The sequence below is a fragment of the Oreochromis niloticus genome, linkage group LG23 (assembly GCF_001858045.2).
Source record: "Oreochromis niloticus isolate F11D_XX linkage group LG23, O_niloticus_UMD_NMBU, whole genome shotgun sequence".
Classification (NCBI taxonomy): Eukaryota; Metazoa; Chordata; class Actinopteri; order Cichliformes; family Cichlidae; genus Oreochromis; species Oreochromis niloticus.
This window is the reverse complement of record NC_031986.2, coordinates 32,431,419-32,454,835: the sequence shown is the minus strand read 5'-3', so window position 1 is coordinate 32,454,835 and position 23,417 is coordinate 32,431,419. Positions and strand designations below refer to the sequence as shown.

Sequence of the window (23,417 nt, the reverse complement as noted above, 5' to 3'; positions counted from 1 at the left end):
TTTCACAAAGCTGTTCTAGGAGATTCCAGGTCCATGTTTTTATGAGTCCCAGAAATAAGAAAAACCCATTTAAAAAGTAAGATTTTTAATGAAGGATAAGATCAGTGAAATTAATATGAAAACAATGAAAATCAATTGAGCTCTATGTTAAGATTTATTTGTAAGAATGTCAGAATTGGTTTCTCTCAGATCATGGATCACTCTGAGGCTTTGTTGCAAATATTTACCAGAAAATGCTCTCTTAACAAAGAACTGAACAAAAACACTTTTAGCACTCTTTTTTTAACAGGGCTGGGTATCGTCTGAAACTTGATGATATTGACAATTATTTGACCGAGTTTCAATACTATTACCACGGTACCTAAATATTCTACTCTTAAAAGCATATATATTTTTTATAAACAGTAAAAAAAATAACAAAATTATAATTCAGACAAAGAAATTTACGATGAAACAGTAAGTAAACAAGACTTCCGACAATTAGGTTTAAGATATCTATGCCAACTTTACTTCATAACTGATGATGGAAATGTGTAGTTCATTAATTAGTTTGATAGCCAGCCCCGATGTTATCTAGAAATATGACACAAGTGACTACTCGAAATCAAAAATCTCTGCCTCTTTCTCTTTCCAAAAAGCAAAACTACGGTCAATATATTTACAAATTTCTTCATTACTAAAACTGGAAATGTCAGTTCCAGTGTAGAGTGTCCCCTCATCTGGCGTAGGAGTCTGCACAATGACTTTAGGGACCTGTCTAACCTCTGGGAGGCTGTGTTTTACTGTTTCTGTAGAGCTTTCAGGCTGACTCATGGTATTCCCAAAGAACTTTACTTTAATGTCCTCAAAGCCGTCCTTCCACTCACGGTTCCCAGCCTCAATGTCCTGAATGACGGCCTTATGAAAGTCCCTGACCATCTCCCAGGGGAAGCTCCCCACATGGTCGAATACCTCGAAGCACAGAAGATGCCTCATTTTCCTTTCATCGACTGGCAGGTCCAGCTCCAAGATGTGAAAGTAGCCCAGCATGAAGAGATCTAGGGTCAGGTTGTCATACTCTACAGGAACACCATCCAGACGGGGTAAGAACTGCTCTGGCGAGTAGAGGGCTTTCTGCCTGTGGAGCCTGTTGATAACACTGCAGTTTACACAACAATGTATTTGACTATCTGTCATTCATCAAGCATAAACAAGCAGATACAATATGTCCATAGTTTACCAAGCCCAGAATTATGTAATTATGTAGAATTAATAATGTATTTTCTGACTACTGGTACAAAACTCAATGACACAGTTTTGACATAATTTGCTTAGTGATTAATAAGATATTCTAATTCTGATTTACTCTCCTATAAATGAAAAAAGGCAGAATCCAAGCCTGATATTTGGTATTTATGTTGAAAAATATTTTTTAGTTGGTTTCAGGCTTAAATTTAGTTTAAGTTGAGACAGGGGAAGGGATGGGAACCTAAGCCCCAGACAGCCCTCTCACCAGCTACCTTCTCCAGCTTATCCAGGGAATCAGTGAGACATTTCCAGGTCAGGGAGAATCACTCCAGAATTGTGTCAAAGGGCATCCCTAGCAAAGTCCAACACCTAACGGAAATGAGTCAGACTTATTGTCAGCAATGGGGCAGATAACCCATATATCTGAAGAACCCTGAAAAGGGAAGAACCTCCAAGGGATATGTTTGACCACCTTCTCCAACCTCAGTTGGGAAAACCCCAATGTATCAGACTCCTTCCCCATCAGAGAGGTGACAATCCATGTCCCAAGAGCTAGTTTCAACAGACAGAATCAAACAGCCAGGAACAGACCACCAGGGCCACCGCTAGGGCCTCCACCAGGGCCTCCACCCTTGAATGCCACTCAAAACACATTGCACCCAACCACTATGGTATCTCTTGCAGCTGGTGAGCCCACAAGAAGGCTGGCCCATTTTGCCTCTTTGGGCTGGGCCCAATTTGGCCCCTTGGGCTAGGGCCTGGCCATTTGGTGTTCTCTCTCGAGCTTCGTTCCCAGGCCTGCCCAAGACAGAATTACCCCCCCACACACCCATTATACTTTGCTATATAACATAATGGGGTTATAATGAACCCCTCTGTGATTCTAGTCGCTAAAATAGCTTGGTTGCTTGAGTGTTAACCACACTTCTCGTGTATCTTTTATATAGTATAAAGCTTCTTTCAGCTGATCCCTTATTTACAAGGGGTCACCACAGCAGAAGCTATGGATATTTTAAGTTGGCAAATCTTTACGATGCAACCCTAAAGGTACTTGTGTCTCCTCCTGATCTCAAACCAATGACCTTTCGCATGTTGGGTAAATATATAAACCTCTAATATGGAGGAACAGCATATATGCATTAAAAGAAAACAGATATTGTTCTTAACTCCATGATTCTGATGTGAGGTGTCCTAAAAATTACAATATGATCTGACACACAAAAATCCACGCAAATCTCTGATTTCAGTTACTTAAAGATGTGAACAGTTCCAGTTTTTAATAGGAAGGAAAAGTCACCCCATCCTACCTTCTTATCTGCCTTGAAGGGACGCTGGAAATCATCTTTCTCCAGTTTCCCAGCATCTTGTTGACAGCACTTCTTTGCTTGAAGAAGTGTCCCAGGGAACTGTTCATCATCTCTGACTGAGCACTCTCGATGCTACTCCTACGACCAGATCTGTCACCCATGTCTGGGTTTCCTCCACTTATCTTCCTCTCTGCTGCATCCTTGCTCTTCAGTGCCACTGTGTAAGCAGATTTCTTCCAGTGGCCTAAAAACAGAACAACTATCCTCTCCTTTCTAAGGCTAATGGTCTCTTGAACATCAGGAACATTTGCATCATAGTGAATACCAGAGTCACTGTTTCGATCTGTTTCTGCAGCTGGATTCAGCCCTTTAGCCTGCTTTCCTGACTCTGGGGCCTCAAACTGTGTGGAAGAGGTTAACATGTGAGCTTCTGAAGGTTCAGCTAACAATGACAAGTTCTGCGTTTCAAAATTTGACTTCAGAGTCCTCACAGACACTCCAAACTGATGGATTTCATCCTCGATCATCTCCCTGCGTCCCCTAGTGGAGTTCTTTCTGTCTGACGTCTGAGAAAACACTGTGATAAGCTCTGTGTTGGGCATCTTGCAGTAGGGCTGGTCTGTCAGGTTAGTCATGAGTAGAGACATGCTCTTTACGATTCCCGAGATACGGCCGCACCACACAGGTAAGGGAACTTGATTTGTCAAGTTCCCAAACTGCGTGTTGACAGTGATGTTCACTATGGGCGCCGGCAGGATGTGCCTGAGCTCCTCAGCTAGACGAGCCAACTCCAACTCGTAGCCTTCACAGTTCCTCTGCATGGAGACGTTGGCAATCTGCTGCTCCAGATAGATGAGATCACCCTCCGTCAGCAGCTCACCAGAGGGCCCCAGGATGGCATTGTGGGCTTGGGAGTACCTCCAGCTGACTTTGGCAAATCTGTTCCCGTTTTCCTGTAAAAGAAGAGGCAAACACCAGATAAACACGCAGGATGTAATTTTTACGTTTTTTAAACATTTCAGAGGGTTTTGGCATGCAAGAAAAAGAGTAATGATACATTAAAACTGCAACCCAGACCTCATCCAAACCTCAGAAATATGACTTGACTCACAATGTGCTATGTGTTCAGTGATTTGTTATGAGCAATTAAAAGTAAATGGGGACTGGATTTCCAAGTGTTTTTCAGATTTTCAGTAATGCAGATTTAGAGAAGCAACACAAAGAAAGAGCTGCAATTTTTGTTTTTCTCATTATGTTTAGACTCTGTAACCATTTGTTTAGGAGAGGTTTTGTTTAAATTAGGCTTTACCTCAAATAGCAGACCTTACTACGGTTGATTATTATGGATTATTGTGGTGGTCATTTCTTGAGTAAAAGCCGTTTTGTCTTTAATGCGAGAAAATAATCCATCGTAGCTTCCTCCACCCAAAAGTGTTACTGAGATTGCTTCTTTTGCTCGGCCAGCAGGCGAAAATTCAAAGTTGTCTGTCAATGAACATATTAATTTTATGTGCTCCATCTTTTCCAAGAAACACTCCAAATATTTTCCTAAATATTTGTTAATATTTAAATGACTATTCCAAGAAACCAGAAAGGCCTTTGCTTTTGGGATTTAAATGTAAAAGAAATGGGGAAAGTGTGTGCATGAGTACCTACAACCCAACCATTGGGTTACTTCCTGTTACAGAAGCTGAAACATTAAACACAACTTATACCAACCTATAACACAAAGGATTTTATAAAGAATCTAATACATACAAGTCAAGATCCACACAACTGAATGACTGTTAATAATCTAAAAGGACTTTCATGGATTTACCATTAGAAATTTATAGAAGCAAAAACGGACACTTTTTAAATACAGGACATACACTAAAGTGTTATCGACTAACTGTTTGATAATTTTTAAAAGGTTGGATTGGGGCTACGGTCTTTTGTTTCTACTTAAAAGCCAACAATTAAATGGCAATCATGCACATTTTCCTTTTCTCTGGAACCGCTAGTCTAAAAAGTCACATCTTGGTTTACTCCCGAAATTCTCTGATTTAGTCCTACATGAACAGCACCTTGAAGATTGGATTTGCACGCAATGACTTCTTGATTGAAAATACTAAATTGTGCCCTAATTCATCTTTCAAACAAGATTACCTTTCTCCTCTGATCCTCCTCATCCAGCAGCCTGGCCTGCAGCTGTCTCACCATGACTTGCCTCTTCCATTCTGCTATGGGACGGCCTCTCTCATCATGGGTGGGCACCAGATAATCAATGTCTGACAGGTTGGCCTCCTCAGTAGGTAGGACCACCATCTTATTCTTCAGAGATACATGAAGCAGCAGTGTTCTAGCTATCAGCTTTTTATCCAAAGAAAGGAAGTGAATCTGAGGGCAGGATATTTAAAATAAGGAAGCTGAGAATACTTACCGCTTGTCCAGTGAAAACTCCTGATATTCCTGACTGTTTCAAAGATTTAATGGACTTCATGTCGCCAAGAAGTTTTCTTTCAGCCAGGAGGTTTGCATCAGGCAACATTGTCTTATCAGTACAGACAGTTCTCTCACTCCCAGCGGCCTTGGGTTGATTGAAACCTCTAATAACTGCAGTACAAATCATGAGCAGTCATTTTCCCAGTCATTTTAAAGCAGATTAATATTTGAAATGACTCACTGTTACCATGAAATTGTGCAATAAATTGTTGCCTTGCTCTGCAATAAGAGCAATTAAATAAGCTCCACAGATGTTTCTCTCACCAGATGTTGCAATTTGAACCTGCTCTATTCTACTGACGGCAGTCCTCTGAGGCTGGGCAGGTGTAGATGAACCAGAAGGTAAAGAAGGTGCAAGCAGGGACTGAGGGCATCTTGCTTGTGGAGGCTCCTCATTCTCAGGCTGCTATTGTAAACAAAGAAAAAGACTCACTGGCATGCTCTAAGAAACCACGAAAGAACAGAAAACATCTTAAAACAACTAAACTGCGATTACCTTTAAACTGTCCATGTGTGAGTTACTGCTGTGACTGTCTGTGCATGTGTCACTCAGGCTCCCGTAGTAGTCCTCCCTGCTGTGTGGCAACACCAGGGCTGGCTTTACTTTCACCTCCTCTGCTGGAGTGGGAACCTCAATGGGCTTATCTACACTGTAGGCCTGCAAACATTTAAAATATTTAGAATAAGACTGTACTGCACTATAATTATAATCACCATGGAAGACATGGAAACAGAGTGTGACAAAAAGAGGTAATAAGGATAAAAAAGGGAAAAAAAACGTGGAATATATTCAATAAAGAAGCATCTCCTCCACCGATCACCTGAGCAGTTTGAATAAATGAAAAACTTTTTATTTATTCATAATTAAAAGCAAAATGAACAAACAAACAAACAAACAGAAATAAGACAACAAACACCAAAAACAATCGAAACTTAACTGCTCCTCTTGGTCCAAACACAGAAATTCACAAACTTCAAAATACGGGTCATTAAAAAAACAGAAACACAAGTTCCTTCAACAAGGAAGCATAGCAGGATTTCCATCAAATAACTGTTCTGATTAACTTTCTGTTAGATCAAAATCCCCTTTGAATCCCAAAAATGGTGCACTTGTTTGTCCTTATACTTGCACCTATAGAAATGCAGCTTCCTTTAGCCGCTTCTGTACATTTAGTTCATACTTATAAGATATGTCACAAACCACAAAAAGTTTTTCATTTGCAAGATGTTTTATTTACGTCTGATCTTTCTTCAAGTTTTCTGAATGCTCCTTTTCTGTGGCTGTTTCTAAGTCCAGGTCCTCTTCACTTCTTTTGCCTATTGTGTGCCGCAAGGCTCCTGTTTGGGGCCTTTATTGTTTCTGCTGCTCCCTCTTCAACACATTTTGATTACTATTAAAGACATTTCTTATCATTGCTACACAGATGGCATACAGTTTTGTATCTCATTTAAGCTCCAGTCACACATCTTACATACGTGCTTTGACTCTGTTAAAAACTGTAATGCAAATTCTATTTCCCCTTGCCACTTTTGCTAAACCGTTAATCAGGAAGCTTGGTGTGACCGCTGTTACAGCTTTTACCTTGCTTGCCAAGTTGAGGTCTATTGTGTTACACTCTGAATTGGGTAATGCTATTCATGCCTTCATTTCATTGCAATTGGATTGCTAGGATTTTAAATGACTCATCATTACTGTTACCTCCTGCAGTTCTGCAGTTCTAGCTGTTCACATGTCACACCATGGTTAATTCTGCAGCACTGGTTCTCCACTGACTTTAGGATTCATTTTAAGATTCTGGTTTTGGCTTTTAGAGACTGGTATGCATCAGATAACTGTTACATCCATACATCGCCAGCAGGTCCCTAGGGTCATGTGATTACGGCCTGCCAGCTAATAATTAAAGGAGACAGAGCTTTTGCAACGGTAGCCCCCATACTCTGAACCTCTCTCCGTCTGAGCCTGAGATCTGTGGACTCAGCTGTGTCTTTTAAAAACATTTAAAACTTGCTTTTGGGTAACTTTTTAGCATTTTGCTGTGAAGACTTTGTGATTTTTAGCTTGACAGTGCTATCAATGTTATTATACATTACTTACAGGTCAAATGAACTCTTATTATTACAACTTGCTGGCCTTAATATGCTCCAAATTTCTTTCCAGTTGAAGCACACTTTTTCATGATTTTAAAATCCCTAAATGTTTAATGCATGTTTTGACTCAGGAAGGCCTTCATTCCTTTGAGTGTGCAATGGTTTCCAAAGCTGTCGTCATTTCAAACGGCTCACAGTTTCTGAATAATGAAAAAAAAAGAAACGAAAAAAGCACACTGTGCTGCTTTTGGTTGTAATTTCCCATCAAAAGGAAACAAGTGAAGCAATGTTGTTCAGCTTTACTGTCGATAAGAAGAGGGGAAAGGAGCGGGAAACTTCCAAAAGAGCTGCAGCTGTGTTTTCGGCACTTCCCTCCTGATGTGTTTGATTTACTTATTTATGGCTCATAAATGCTGCTGGTTATAAGCAATGACTAAAGCTACACACCGTGACGATAATTTTCTCCCACGAACCATACAAACGCCCTTAGATATTGAGTGAAAATGCTTTAAGAGTTGTGAAAGACAGGAAAACATAGATGCTCTCTAGCTAAGCAATAAACTATCAGCTCTGAAAATGACCCAAAAGTTCTGACCCTGATCACAGAGGAAGCACCCGTCAATCAGCGTATCCAGCTAAGACCGATGTAGCTATTCGGCTGGATGCAGCTGTACGCTGGCCATTGTATTGAGCCTGTAATTATGAACCATGCTTACATGTGTGAGCATGAAACTGACTTGAATAATAAAAAAATGGATGAGGACTATATGCTGGTTATTGATGCTATCATGTGAAAATACTATTATTGGACACTGTAAAAATGAACATTTGATCCACACGCTGACTTCTTTACAGCAAACATTTGTTTATGTACATTTTATTTACCTCTAGACGTCTGCCACTGCCCAGACTCCATGAATGACAACAGCGGCCTTTGATTGAAATTATTTTCCTACTTTTATAAAAACCGAGATACATACAGAGTTTGATTAGTATTAATTTGAAATTACTGATGTTAATGTTAATAAAATAAGACATGTGCTCAGTCAGAGTTCCTTTTTAAACACTCATATTTTTGTCTTAGAAAAGGATGAGGATCAAAGAAGAAGTGCTTACTGCTTTATATCTTTCCTGTCATCTAAATCAGGTGACATCACGCCTGCTGTAATATGATCCATTTTCAGACACTTCTCTCTTCACCTCACCTGAATTGCTGCAGGTTTCCCTCCATCACACTGAACTGCAGTTTGGTGGCCGTTGCATGACGTCACAAGTGCTTTTCATGCAACGAGCCTGGTTTGTCTAGTTACGTGTGACCTCATTATGGAGTCAGATTTCGTTTGAGCGAACACCACAGAAACAGATGAAAAGAGATCTCCATCAAGGAGGTTATGTGATTGGTTCAGACTGCCTAACTTAAAAAGTTACACACAGAACTTTTGCGTGAGAACTTTAATAGAAATGGAGCTTTGCCCAACTTAGAAGTAATTCACTTTTGGAGTTGATCTCGATCCAGGAATTTTTGCAAGGATTTTTTAATATTGCGAAATGAGGCAAAATTGTACTTTCTGCATCATATCTTCACAAACACGTACCAACATACACATTTTAGTGTGGACTGTCCTCTACACTTGACCCTGTGTGTACACTGAGCCACCTTAATTTCACCTCACATTTGCTGTGCTCGTTTTCACAATAATTAGGAAGTCATTTTGCTTTATTGAATTTGTTGACCTATGTTACGTGGAGATGGCTCTCTGTGTCTGCTTGGGGTCTTTGTTGCTATTCTGGCTTCCTCCCACAGTCCAGAGACAGGCGTGTTCAGTCAGGTTGCTGATTCTAAATTGGCCGTAGGTATGAATGTAATGTATGACTGCTTTTCCCCAAGTGACAGCTGGGATAGGATTCAGTGCCACACGAGCCCCCTGAACTAGACAAACTGTTAAAAAAAAGACTTTATTTCATTTTGTTTTAGGTTGTTTTTTTGTAATTTCTCAACTTTTAAGATAGATAAAGTATATCTTAAACTGAAAGAGGAAAAGCTGGGGGAAATGGCCTTGATGTTCACAACAAAATGACACCAACTGGATCCAGGGACTTGTTTCATCCATGATGTGGAGGGAAGTCTCAGCTATGCAGTCTCAGACTGCTTTTGTTATTACTTCTGTGTGATAGTTGTGTGTAAAGTACCACTTTAGTCTTTAATCTTAGTTAACAGGAGTACATCAAACCAACCACAGAGAGGACATAATTTCTTCTCTTTGTTAGTATAGTCAAGTCTTACATTTACGACAGTCTCCAGTCATCATTTGCAGATAGAAAAAACACACCTGAAAAACATCTTTTCCCCTTTCAATTTGTTCTTAAATCACACACTATATGGACAAAAGTACTGGGGACCTATGCTACATCACCTCCATTACCCCTGCAGGAGCTCTTTGTACACTGTTTTTATGCTGACGTTAATGCCAGAGGAGGTTTGGAAGTCTGGAACTCTGCAGTTATTGAGTCAGAAGAGCACTGGCAACTTTTACCCTCTATGTGCCTCAGCACAATTACAGCACCATGCTTGAATTCAGTGAGCTCTTTACAACGACCCAAATGTTTGTACAGGCAGATTGGATGGCTGCGTGCTTGATTTTATACACCTGTGGCAATGCGGCTGAATTCAAAGATTAAGAGGTGTGGCCCAATACTTTTGTCCATATCGTAATATATAGCACTTAAGAGGTAAATATGTCAAGTTTAGGCACAAACAGGAAATCCCAGATTACAGCAGGTTTTGGGAGCCTTTAAAGTAATAAAACTGTAGATTCAGGCAGTGTAATCAGTCACACGAGATCATTTCAATATGGGAGCAGATTCTGTGCCAGAAAGTGTCAAAAAGTCAGTTGTTTTAGGTTAAATATGGTTGTTTTTGTTATTTTTTTTTGTTTGTTGTTTTTTTACAGGCTATCAAGGATATAAGTCTGCTAGGGTTTTAATTAGAATAAAAAAGGAAGTTTCTGATTATGATGTACAAATGAGCACATGAAACATTTCACAGCCTGAAGACTCGCACCAAACCGAAGAAGAAAACAAGCACATGCACGGCTGAATAGGTGGCAGCATTTCACACCGCTCCAGGCAGGCTGTCGGATGTATGGAAGCATTTAGGTCCCCTTTAATGAACCTGCATTGTCCTAATGCACTCCATACAGAATACATATCAAATTCACCTCTCAGAGGACATTATTAGTAGCCAAAACTTCAAAGGCAGGCCTAATATGCTGCTGCACGCTGTTGTGCTTTACGTCCATGAGGTGGTCCGTGCCATTTCCTCTCACGCGGCACTTTGATGTCGAGCAACACGAAATATGCTGTGACACCGCTCGGGCGGAGGAATAATCTTCCCAGAAGTTGTGCAATCCATAAATAGATAAACAACAAGCGGGCTGGGAAATGGGAAGGGGGAGCCCGATTCCTTTGTGACCCTTTTCGTAACAGTTCAGTGTCCTAAAAACTACGATGAACCCTGCATGTGTGTGTTTAATTAGATGCAGTGGCCAGAGAGCATTTGGTTTTCATCACACCCCCATCACTACTGCCACGCAGATACAGATAGCCTAACCCTGCTTTTGGCCTGGATCTGCTCTCCTTTCTGTCGAAGACCACAAAGGCTCTGATCGCTACAGATTAGGAGCCAGGGAGTTAAGAAACAGCTACTCAATGCTGTCTCATTGTCAGACATGTAGCTCCAGTAATCTGCGGTCCCTGTGGGTCGAACCACGGGAGAGTTTAATTATTTCAGAAACACAGTTTGTGTTTAAGAAACATGTCTTGTAATTCTGCACTCTGGAATCAATCATTCAAACAACCTGCTTCCACGTGAAATATTCACAGTGATAAATTGCAACAGGGAATGTATACAGCGGCTGCACATTATACACAGACCACTATAGTGTAAATACATGTCCACTCACATGGCAATATACTCTCAGGTTTCCTCCATGGAGGTAAATGCTTGCGAGACTACCAACTGACAGATATGCTGTTTTTGGGAACATCTACAGCATTTCTTTTTTTTTTTTTTTGCATCTGCTGCAGCTACAAAAGTAATAACTGAAAGTATTTGTCTACTTAGTGCTGAAATATTGTAACTACTATTGGACATGTCTGGAAACTGCAAGATTAAAGAAAACACATCCAATTTGCAAAAATCAACAATGACAAAATAAAGTAAGGTCATGAGCCTGGAGCGTTACTCATGCCTAACCGTAACAGGCTATAACTGATCAGAAAATAGGCAAAATGCTGCCAAAACATCTGCCAGTTTGGGCCTCTCAAACAGAACATACAAAACTTTCCATTCATTTCACAAAAGTAATTACTCAGCCTGTCCGCTCACTTTCTTCAGCTCAAAGAAAAATAAGGCGCGAGTATAAAAACAAGAAAGAGAGTTTATAATATGTTGAGGGACAATGCTCATTAATTAACGAGCACTTGGGTCCATCGTGTAAATGTGCCCAAATTTAACTACAGAGGCTTTTCAACTGTAGTCCTTGGCACAGAGCAACAAAGACAGAAGCGCATAACATTAAAGATCACCACTCATACAGTTTACACGCACAAAAAAAATCACATGAGCACAATAACAAAAACTATTGCACTTTGACAAACAGACCAAACTAAAGCTCACCAACCTTGACCTTGAGCAGTTCTCCCGGCGCACACTTCGTGGTATGACTGACACCGACTTGTGCGGCCAGGTATTGGGGCGTGCTATCTTAAGATCACCGTCCACTTGTTTGACACCATCATCAGCGTCTCTTAACAGTGGCCAAGGGCCGCCAGGTAATAAACAATAAACTCTGATCGGAGAATGCTGTTAATAATTGAGGGACCGGATAGGATGGCCGGTAATGTCACTAATGCATTGACAAACCAGCGGTCATGCTGTTACACGCAGGGAGGTATCAGCGGAAGACTTGTCAAAGCACCTGGAGAAGAGACATGCGCGTGGGTAATCAGGTGATTTTGTTTTTCCACCTGGGACTATTGAGTAGAACAGCTCATTCATCAATCAAGAGCGCTCCCACCCGAACCCCTCAGACTCAGCCGACTTTCCTCTGTACAGCTTCATTATATTTCAAAGTATCACACGTGAACACAGATGTGACTACATTAGAAAATTATTTTGACTCAGAAGGAATCACAGCTAGAAGGTGAACATGGTATCAAAATGTAGGGAAGAAATTACACCTTTCATATGCTGTAACTTGGTCATCACAATATGACACAATATATAAGTTTACTCAAAAATGTATGTTTGAAGTACATCCAGGATACCGATGCTTATTTCTGTTCCTTACATCACAGACATAAAGCTGATGCAGTTTATAGAACTTCTAATTGGAATTGGTTTTGCCTTTTTTCTACTTAATGTTGTGTTTTTCTTTCTCTCACTTTAAATTGGGTACAAAGAAACTACTTAGTTAAAACATAGACCTTCACGTCAGTAACCAATCACACTGAAAGAAGTTGTGAGTGACGGCTCAATCATACCGATCTCATAGTCTGGTCCATGACAAAAAAGGGATATAACAAAACAACAATATTTTTACACTCCGTGACTACGATGGCATCCTTCTCTAAGGGCTATCAGGCCCTCCAAATGTTGAGAACCACTGCTCTGAAGGCACCCGTGGACCCAAAACTAGCCAGCAAAATGTCCCATATAGCCCCTTTTATAGCGTATATGAAAGCGCACATAAAACTGAAAAATAAATTCAGGGTTCAAAATTTTTTTACAGTCTAAAACCAGAGAATAAAAGAAAATCATGGTACACAGGATATAGTGAGTGATACACTATATACTGACAAAAGGTATCGGGCCACATCTCTTTAGCCCATTGATGTATAAAATGAAGCACCTGGTAATGTAGTCTGGCTTTACGAACAAGAACCACAGCAGTTCAGCCATGAAGTGTCCATGTGAGTCACAGAGCAGGGGTAATTTAGTGCTGAGATTCAGTAACTGCAGTGCTCTCTGGCATTAACATCAGAACAAAAACTGTGCACCAGGAGCTTCATTGCATGGACTTCCATGACTGAGCTGCTCCGGTAGGTTAAATGTGTTCAGCACAAATATCTCTGCACTAGTTTCCTAATAAATATCACATTTTGCACCTAAACATTGTGAGTCAGAATGATTCACAGCTCTGTTGCGCAAGAGGATAAAGGTTTTGTTTTCTGAAAATGTGACAAGCGCAACAAAATTCATTAAATTCTCTTTAAAGTTATTAGATTACATGTGTTTTATTTCTCAAAAGAAATTTAAAACTTTAGACGTGTGTCTTAAAAACCAAAGCGATGACTGATGAATCCTCTTTCCAAGATTTCTAAAAATAATAACAAAAATCTCAAACACCAGTATCTTTGGCCTGATCGCCCTGTGTGTGTGTGTGTGTGTTTGCGTGTGTGAAGTAAACCTCACACCGCACACTGTTTATTTGATTGCAGCTGTTGCTGAGATGCAAGATGAGGGAAGAGTAGATGACAGCGCTGAACGAGTCTGACCTCGCTGTGAGTGATCCAAACATGGCAGCGAGTCCAGATCTGCAGCTCTCTCCGGTCACTGTCCCGCTACATTCAGGTCACTTCTCGGAAATGAGATTATCCGACTGACACTTAAGAACCGCTGAAACCCGCGATCTACGTTACAAACGTGAAACACCACCAGAAATGTAATTAAGGCACGTCTACCTGCACACCTTATCTCTGGCACAGCTGGATTTAAACAATTACATATTCTATCCTGTAAATGTTATAAAGATTTAAATCGAGCGACTGTTTGGTCGGTTGTCTGTCAGATGACCTTTTACTTCACACTGAGTCTCTGTTAGTGTATCCAATTCATAAAGTGCCAAGAAACACGATATACCATTCAGTCTGCTACCATCATCACACAGCATCCAGAGGTGACAATCATAGCACTTCCAAGCCTCTGGAAAAAAACATGACTGACAGTCAAATGTGTGTTTGATGCCAATGACATCCTGCTCTCCAGCTCCACAAAGGGATAGAGTTGCCGGCTCCAGGCATCAGAATGGTGAAAACGCTGAAACTTAAGCTTGTGGATCCCATAACGGGCTCAGCATTTTCACCCGCGGGCCCTCCACCTGAGCCGCTGGAGAGAAGTAACTGATAGGCCCTTAGCTGGCGGTGGCTCGGGCTGCGTCGGACGCCACAGCAGCCCTGCGCTAATTAGCTTCCCTTTGTTCATGGGAGGATTATTTCTTAAGAGGAGCTCGGCAGTCACGCCTCACTACTTCACTATCATCATCCTCTTCATGTATGAGTGCTGCTCTTCTCCGCTGACTTATTCATGGATCCTATTGGCCGACAGCTTTGGTTACTCTGTGTGCGTCCCTGTGCAGCCTGCGTTATAGGCAGCAAGTGAGGAGTGGTGAAGGAAAACAACTACAGCAGGCTGCAGGTGGACAGCTGTGAGGCTTTAACGTTCAACAAGTCTGCTGACAGAGTGGTCCCCATAGGCTCTTTCATTTAGCCTGATTCTCTGTTTCCTATTTAACATCAACTCCACGAGCTCACGTTTCAGCATCAGCTGTAATCCTTATTATTATGGAACTTTTGTAAAGAAAGGAGGGCAGAAGGAATCACAACAAGAAGATGAGCCTGGTATCAAAATGTAAGCAAAAAGGAGACCATCATTAAGAACCTGGTCAGAACAGCCACCTGTCCCAGAAGGTGATGTGACCATTGAAGGTTTACCAAAATGCAATGAATTTTTCTCCACTGAATTATCCGAAATCAAATCAAACATCCCGAGTACAAACTTTTTTTCTGTTTCTCTAATTCACAGACATCAAATTAGTGGAGTTTACTCAAACTATGATAAGATCCTATCATACTGATGCCCAGAACTGGTTATAGAAGAAAGATGAGATCTCGGTTTTAGACACTTAGAGTGGGTCTAAAATTGATTTGGATTCAGTTTAAGCAGCACTTCACATGGTACTTTCTTATTTGAAGAGTTTCAGTCAGGTTTCAGAGCTCTCCACAGTACAGAAACAGCTTTAGTGAAGGTTACAAAGGATCTTCTTATGCTTTGTTCCACAGCGTGTTTTTGTCCTGTCTTCCTCCCCTCACCCAAACCAGTCATAGCAGATGGCCACCCCGCTCTGAGCCTGGTTCTGCTGGAGGTTTCTTCTTGTTAAAAGGGAGTTTTTCCCTTCCCTATATATTATATATATACCTTACAATATAAAGAACCTCGGGGCAAGTGTTGTGATTTGGCGCTGTATAAATAAAACTGAATTAAAATGAATTGTGAATTAAAGAATGCAAATTAAAAGCTATGAAATTTCAGCCTACCCATGTGACGTTATGGGTCAGTAACTCAAATTGTGCATGTCTTCATGAAATATACCAAAGTTATTTTACAAAAAAATCACCTGATTCTGTGCAGGTCAGGAGGAATGACTTACATCAAACTATCCTGAGTTGATTAACCCTAATGCAGGTAAGTGCTTCCCGCAGTGACCTCTGACTTGAACAGGCAACACCAGCAAAAACAAGGTGTCAGCTCTAAAATATTGATCAATCGCATTAAGGAGTGCTGTGCTTTCCACACGAACCAAAAGAGCTAGCCTGACAGACTCATCTGTGGAAAACAGAGAAAGAAGAATCTCTCCCCCCCCCGCCACAGTACTCACGCCATCATCTCCTGTAATGCCCTAAAGCCTTCATCCTCCACTTTCTCAGACCTCTTGAACTGAGAGCAATGTAATCAGGCTGAGTGGAAGAGAACAGCTCAGGAGAATGATAGGCTTGACCTGAATGAAATACATGTTACAAATTAAGAAAATGATTCACTGAGCTTCCAAGATCTTCCAGATGTTTGACCGTACTCGAGCTTTGATTTTCATGCCAAGGCAAACAGCTGTGCCGCGACACAAAGAGAGGAGACAAACAAGGGAAAACGTGCAAAATAAAATATACTGCAGGTGACAAACAGCTTACGTTTCTCTCCATGGCACGGAGATATCTGGCACATTCAGCGTGTCCGTTGTACTCTGCCAAATCTGCTGCTGTGAACCCATCAATATCTTGATCTGAGGGGTTGGCTTGATGGGCCAGCAGGATCTTACAGCACTGAGAGATCAAACAAGACAAGTTTTATTAATACAACTGAGTTTATTCAGGCATAACACAAAACATAAGATATAAACAATGTGGAAAAAAGTTAGCTCTAACCTCCAGCTCTCCATTCTCTGCAGCATCATGAAGTGGGGTCCCTCCCCAGTAATCTTTCATGACCTTTGAACCCATGTGTAGCAGCTTCTCCAAGATGCAATAGTGTCCCCTGCTGGCAGCAAAGTGCAGAGCAGTCGCTCCATCTGTGTCCTGACAGGACAGGTTGATATCAGTGCAGGTCACCTGTTCAGAGTTCATTAAATACGGATCAAAGAAAGCATCAGATGTACGAAACATCTTCATAGATTTATGGTTCTTCACTGACCAGCCACACCGCCACAGTTTGGTGGCCCATGTGAGCAGCAGCATGCAGGCAGGTCATGCCATCATAGGCCCTCAGGTGCACGTCAGCCCCGCAGTCCTTCACAAGGTACTCGACAACATGCAGGTGCCCTTCCTGGCAGGCCAGGTACAGCGGGGTAGCACCGGTAGCCGTCTGGTGGTTCACACACCTGTGCACAAACAGGTGATGGAGGTTAGCACAGGCAGATTTAAGAAGTTAAAAAGAGATATTCCACTACAGATCCAACACTTAAGGCCATGGAAATAACCAGTCTCTTTAAAAATATGCACCAAAGCCTTCGCTTGTTTGTTGGTATGGCAAATTTAACCACTGTCAGTGACTAAAACTAAGGACATATCCTTTTTATTTTTATTTTAATAGTTCATTTTTGTCTCTTTTATAAGTCTAGTTCCAATTTTTGTTCCGGTGGACAAATCATTTAGTTGTATCAAATTAGTTAGAGTTACCACAGTTACACAAATGCATTAATAAAATATCTGAAAAAACTACAAAAAAAACCTACTCCACTAAAATATCAGAGTTGTACTGTTTCAGCTTTTTAAATGTGAGCGTTTTCTCATTAAACATACAAGTTAAATAGAGGTTATGGCTTGTAATTTCATCCGTTTTTATTTTTATTTGGTTTGACCAAATGAATGAATTTTCATTCACATTAATTAGGTGTGAATGCGGGTGTGAACGTGAGCGAGAATGGTTGTCTGTCCCTGTGTGTTAGCCCCGTGACAGACTGGCGACCTGTCCAGGGTGTACCCCGCCTCTTGCCCTATGACAGCTGGGATAGGCTCCAGCACCCCCCCCCGCGACCCTGAAAGGGATAAGTGGAAGCGAATGGATGGATGGATGGTTTAAATTGTTCCTTTCTTTTCAGTTCAGTTTCAGTTAGTTTAAAGATACATATAGGTTTGCTTATTTCATTTTAGTTGCTATTGTTAAAAATGTTTTGTTAGTAATTTAGTTAGAAATTGTTATAATGTGTAAGGTTTTTGTAAAGAGAGAAAGATCTGGTATTCTGGTATTCCTGACAGTCTCAACAAACAACAGGACCAACATGGTCTGATGTGTTCTAACAGAGCAATATCTTAATGAAATATGTAAGCACAGATAATTGAAGTACTTTTTTATAACTGGAAATGATTAAATAAATATTTAGTTGCTGAATGTGACTAAAACATATTAAAAATAACACCATACATGTATCTATGGATACACATCACACTGGACATTGATGTGGAAATTATGCAAAAATCTAATATGAGCAATAATGGTAAAATTATATCACAGGGGAAATTTCATCCTTAATTTCAACCTTTTTTGGACCTCAAAGCAGCGTTTCCACTGGTGTACACACGGCTCTTTAACAACTGCAGGCCGAACGTGATGGACAGCATGTAGCCATGTATTATTCACAGGTCACTGATGGTTACTTGTGATGCTCTAAACTCTGCCATGCATCATGCAAATTACAGTCAGACTCTATTGTAACAAGAGGATAAGGCAGGAAGAGCCACACGCGCCATTATCTGTGCCGCTGTCTCGGGTTTAGGAGATGGAAAAGTTTAATTGGAGGAAGAAGTGAGGGCTGGTGCTTATGTTTATTTACTTGTTCCTTTTGATGAGTGAAACCCAATACTGTACATCCTTTAATCATCTCAGATCTCTGTAAATGTGACCTCATGCCAAAATCAAAAAAGTTATGCTTATTAAGAATCACAGATGACTGAACTAACTTCTTCCTTTTCTATTAGAACCTGTTTCCCTGTGTTATCATATCTAATTCTATTTTTGTTTGAAAAGTTTGGTTTTATCAACCAAAGTGTCATTTAGAGTGGTAATGACTTTTTTTTTGCTACACTTGACCTTATGTCCTTTAGCATGTGTATGAAATCAGTATTTCAAGAACAGGTATAAAACTGTGGAGTAAAAGACTGGCTGCTGACAAGATCACGAGCTTGGTCAAAATCTCCTGAACTTAAAACAAACATCAAACTTGACCAGATGATGGCAGAAAAGTCACCAAAGTGTTTTGGACTGACCCTCCAGCGCCTTTGAGGATAATTCTGTGGGGATGCAGACAACAAATGTCGGTCTCACGGTGGCGGTAGAGGAAAAGTCAGACCAACAGCAGTTGGAGCCATAATCTGGGAACTACGAATTTCTGCACCAACTTTATTACACTAAAGAGAAATAATAGTGCAATACTAGTAATAATAATAATACTTTTTATCCAGTATTTTAATGTTACTTTGTTTTCTGGTGACAGAGATATTCATTGATAAGAAATTTTTTTAAGGGTTTGGAAGTGAGTCAGTGTAAGATCTAGTGGGACATCACTCTTAAACACCAGTGCAAGGTAAGTTCCTCCAAGAACTAATCTGCCATCTAGGGCTGCAGTGAAACAGTAAAAAATATACCTAAAATCGTCTTTGTCTTATCCCATTACCTTTGTCTTATCCATCTTAATCATGAGGTAAAAAAAAAAGATGCGAAGGAGAATTTATCTTTAGAAAAGAGAACAGCAGTTCTCAGAGAACTATACTTACAGCAGACTGCTAAATAATGTGATTGTGGATGTTGCTGACATGCATCTGAAACGACAACATCGTGAAGATGGACCACAAAAAGTTCATTGCAGATTCTTTTGCCCAGCATGTTCTTAAGATGTCCTTCATGTTGTTTCATGAAGGTTAAATAAATGGGGATAGGCAGTGAAAAATATTACTTCACTGCCAAGGACAAAAAAAAAAGAAACTTTACAAACTGAAATGAAATGTTTGACAGATTGAGATTAGTTGCTGATAATGTCTACTAATACTTTTTCTTCTTAATGGAGGCATGATCCAGGCTAACGCCTGCCTTTTTTAGGCTCTGTTCCCAAGTGCTGTTAGGACTCCTTATGGGTAGTTCTGTGCATAATGAAACTCATTCATGCATTGCTGTGTAGTTGTTGTGTAGTTAACAGTTGGTCACCGCTGGACAGTTTAAGCTCTAGGTGCAAAGGTAACCAACGCTGTCACATGTCAATCAACAGTATCCTTCACTTCCACTGCAAGGTGCATCACTCACAGCTGAAAAAAGTTTAACTTAGGACCCGCTCACTTTATGACTGTTGTTCCACGGTCTCTGGTCATCGTATAACTGCTAACATCGTTTTATGTGGACGGTATGCTTATAGGTCTGTGGCGATCGCTCAGTGGCAAAGAAAAGTAGTGTTTTCATTGCTTTATAAGAGCAAAAGTTTCTAAATTTAATATCTGCCTAATACAAGAATGAGTCTGGAACACCACTTTTTAAACTTGCACTTAATCAGTGCTTAAGAACTTCCAATAGCAGCGGCTCAGGTGGTAGAAGAGATGTTTGGCCTTTATAAGCTTGCTGGTTTAATTCCTTGTTTTTTACAGATATTAATACAGAATTTTACATGATATTCCTTTGTTCTCAAGGTATACTATAGCTTATAGAGATACTTTCATGTTTTTTGGGGGGTCCGTCAGTTACTATAGTGCTATGGAAAATAAAGCAAATCAAAAGTATCATCAAAAATTATTCTAAAGTTTAACATTTCTAACATTTTTATTTTAACATTTTAAATTTCTTCCTAACAGCGTTACTTGAAGTTTCACAAACTTGCAACTCTTTGCAAATACTTCCAAAAACTAAATACTTACTATCCAAAAACAAATGGAAAAATGGAAACGCAAAGTCAGTTAATATTAATGTAGTAGGAGGGTCCAATTCGGCCCACTGGATGGCTTTGAAAAGTGTGGATGCAGATGATTATCTTTGTACAAACAACCCCAGGCAGGCAAACAGAGCCTGTAATATTAGGAAGTGAAATGAGGGCCATGAACTCACCCAGGTGCTTCCTGAATGAGCAGTTTCAGACAGGTGAGGTCCCCGTTGGCTGCGGCGTAGTGAGCAGGCACAGCTCCACAGTTTGTCTCCACCTTGGCCACACCACCAACAGAAAGCAGCCACTTAATGACCTCCGCACAACTAAACCGAGCCGCGAGGTGAAGGGCTGTGGCACCGGCAGCATCTCTATCCTGGAAACATTCGCAGAGATCTGATGTGGACAAAAACTGAAGTCCTGCTCCTCTACAGGCTCATGGGAGGTAAATAATCTTTGACTATCATTTTTGCAACAGATTAAAAAAAATGAAGTAACATAAAACAAGTAAAGAGTAATTGTGTGTGCGCAGGTTCTCAGTCATCCAGGTCATTGTTGCCTAAGTCTCTTTCTTTCCGAGCTCCTTAGACTGAACAGTAAATGCTTTCTGTTTTTTATATGAAAAGCTGCAGGACAGATTCTTATCTAAGAGATTTCCAATAATCAGTAAGTAAAATAGAAGCTTAAAAATCAGATCTTGCACATTCAGTTTTGAAAAACAATGTAAATAAACTTTACTCTGCTTTTACTCTGTTATACATCCTGCAACCATCTGGGCATAATTACGGGACATGTGATACATTACCATAATGGATGTCAGCTAAGTCAAAACCATATGATGTAATCAGTCAGTAATACATCAGAATAGGTTTAAGCTTTTAGAGAATTTTTTTAACTACTTTAACTACTGTAATTAATTTCTTTCCCTATGCTGTTACTGTTATTACTTTTTTTTCCTTTATTTTTCGACCCTCAAGGAACAAAATGATTTTAATGGCTAAAATGACCAAGTGGAATCATTAGGAGTATGTTTTTAATGTGTGTTTATTATTCCTTTATTATTCCTATTCTGCTTCTTTTGCGCATAACAGATATTCTAAAGTCTTCTAATTCCATTAATTATAGTTTTCAGTTACTGCCTTTTTATTTAAAACAAATCAGACCATCCTTGTATGATACGCCTTCTAAAATACAATTAACCAAAGTTGAGATGAATTGATGACTGTGTAAAACTTTAATAAACAACAACTAACAATTAAATAATCATAGTCAGTTCATTTTCATCCTTTGTTACTTTCATGTTTATGTTTTAAACAAAATCTGAAATTTGGAATAGTGGAATACTTAAAATATTTTGTATAGAAATACTGAAAACATTTAGCTTACTGAAATACCTGAAACACAGAACTCTCAAACTGACAGGCCTAATTTTGGAAGGCCAAGCTAAACCAACCAAACTAAAAGCTTCATTTTAATCTTTAATGAATAAAATGATGATGTATTTCTCACATTTTGCAATCACCTTCTACAGAATTTAACTAAAACTTCCACCACCAGGGGACAGAGTTTGTCTTTCCAATGGCTGTTGTTTTGGTTTTTTTATCCGTTTCTTCATCTTTGCTGCTATTCTTTCAACTGCTGACACTTCTTTTTAGCCTTACTCTTATTTTCTCAGGAGGTTTCCTTTCCTTTCCTTTGCAGGAAGTGACTTAGTGACTTACCCCCTAAAATAAAGGTTCAAATGACATACTTCCACTATCTTGTGGTAAAAATTGGTATTACACACTAGTACAGTCCGGCCCTTATTCCACTTCAGCTGATATCTCTTCATATATGCATGTGTCATTATTTTCATATTCTTTAAATTATGTTTTAATCATTTACGTATTAATTTGTTAATTTATCATAACCCTGTAATGCCAAGTGAGTTTTTGAGAACTCTACATCATCACTGTGATTTTTCCCCCCCAAAAATTTTTATAAATGTAATTGGTCAAAGGGTTCAATAAACACTGCAGTTTAAAAAAAAAGAATAATTTTCTAACAATTGCTTCTTGGTTTAGGCTTTACAGGTATAACTACCTGTGAAAGAAATACTTTAATAAATGTACTCAAGTCAGTGGAAGTCAAGTTAATTCCTTAAGCTCTCAGGATGGGTTTCGCTCGCTCATTTTTTGTGCCAAGATTGCTATGAGTGGATATATTTACCTCAATGTTGCAGCCTCCTTCTTGCACAAGCCACTGCAGCTCCCGGATGTTGCCAGTAGCTGCCGCATCATGTGCTGGTGTGGCCCTGTTCGAGGCCCGGGGATCAGCACCAAGCCCAAGCTCGCTCACCAGGAACTGCAGGCAGTCCAGGCGTCCACACCTGGCTGCGTGGTGCACCGGGCCAGCACCTTGAGCATCAGTGATGCCTGGAGAGAGGTGACCAGAAGAGGCGAGCTCCTTCAGGGCTGCAAGATCTCCCGCCCGAGCTGCCTGGATGGTCCGATGAAGCACCATGCCTTGCTGCTATCAGTGGGTTATGGCACAGGCTGAACAAGCTCCCTGGAGCTCTTTGCCTTCCAGTAAAACACCATCTCACACGCACAAAGTCCCACACAATAACAAAAAAACCCCTCGTGTACTTGTTGGCTCCTCCTGAGCCAGGAAAGCGACACTCGAGCGGGAGCCAGCTGGCCAGCATAGCTGTTGGGGAGAGAGGAGGGGGTCAGAGCCGGTGAGAAAGAAAGGTAATGAAAGACGGGTGGAGGCGCAGCACTCGTGGCCTCCTGCTCTCTCTTTGTGTGGCAGTGACTATATGCTGGCACATGCACACACACTTCACTGGAGATGGGGGAGCTGAGGCAGCACGGAAACTTAAGTAATGGGAGAAGTCCGAGCCAAGGCATGGTGGATTACAATGAGAGTCATTTTTTACAACTATTTTAAAAATTAATCAAAGAGAAGGGCGACTAAGCAGCTGGTACATGTAGAATATTATAACCCACATAAAGCATTTCATCGTTGATTTGAGAAAATATTAAAAGTGCATGTAAATATTTTATTTCATAACACTCATACATGTGCCCCGACTCCAATT

At 40.4% G+C, this 23,417-nt stretch overlaps 1 protein-coding gene across 2 annotated transcripts; it reads right to left on the bottom strand.

Annotated features, from left to right (window-relative positions):
• Window positions 1-471: 471 nt before the first annotated feature.
• espnla (espin like a) lies at window positions 472-23,257 on the bottom strand. Of its 2 annotated transcripts, none has more exons than XM_005451188.4 (11): window positions 22,544-23,257; window positions 20,521-20,711; window positions 16,630-16,816; window positions 16,365-16,547; window positions 16,131-16,262; window positions 5,515-5,676; window positions 5,283-5,424; window positions 4,957-5,129; window positions 4,683-4,847; window positions 2,535-3,487; window positions 472-1,126 (listed from the first exon to the last, which is right to left on the bottom strand). In XM_005451188.4, exons 1-11 carry the CDS (start codon window positions 22,835-22,837, stop codon window positions 595-597), a joined length of 3,114 nt encoding a protein of 1,037 aa, XP_005451245.1. In that variant the 5' UTR covers window positions 22,838-23,257; the 3' UTR covers window positions 472-594. The 2 variants fall into 2 exon arrangements, with proteins under 2 accessions (XP_005451245.1, XP_005451246.1); XM_005451189.4 differs by having other exon boundaries at window positions 16,365-16,514.
• Window positions 23,258-23,417: the final 160 nt, after the last annotated feature.

Coding starts and splice junctions, on each gene's coding strand:
- espnla (XM_005451188.4), bottom strand. CDS start 22,837: ATGGTGCTTCATCGGACCATCCAGGCAGCTCGGGCGGGAGATCTTGCA. Junction 16,548..16,629: donor AAACTGTGGCGGTGTGGCTG/GTCAGTGAAGAA, acceptor AACTCTGAACAG/GTGACCTGCACTGATATCAA. Junction 5,425..5,514: donor CACACATGGACAGTTTAAAG/GTAATCGCAGTT, acceptor TGTTTACAATAG/CAGCCTGAGAATGAGGAGCC.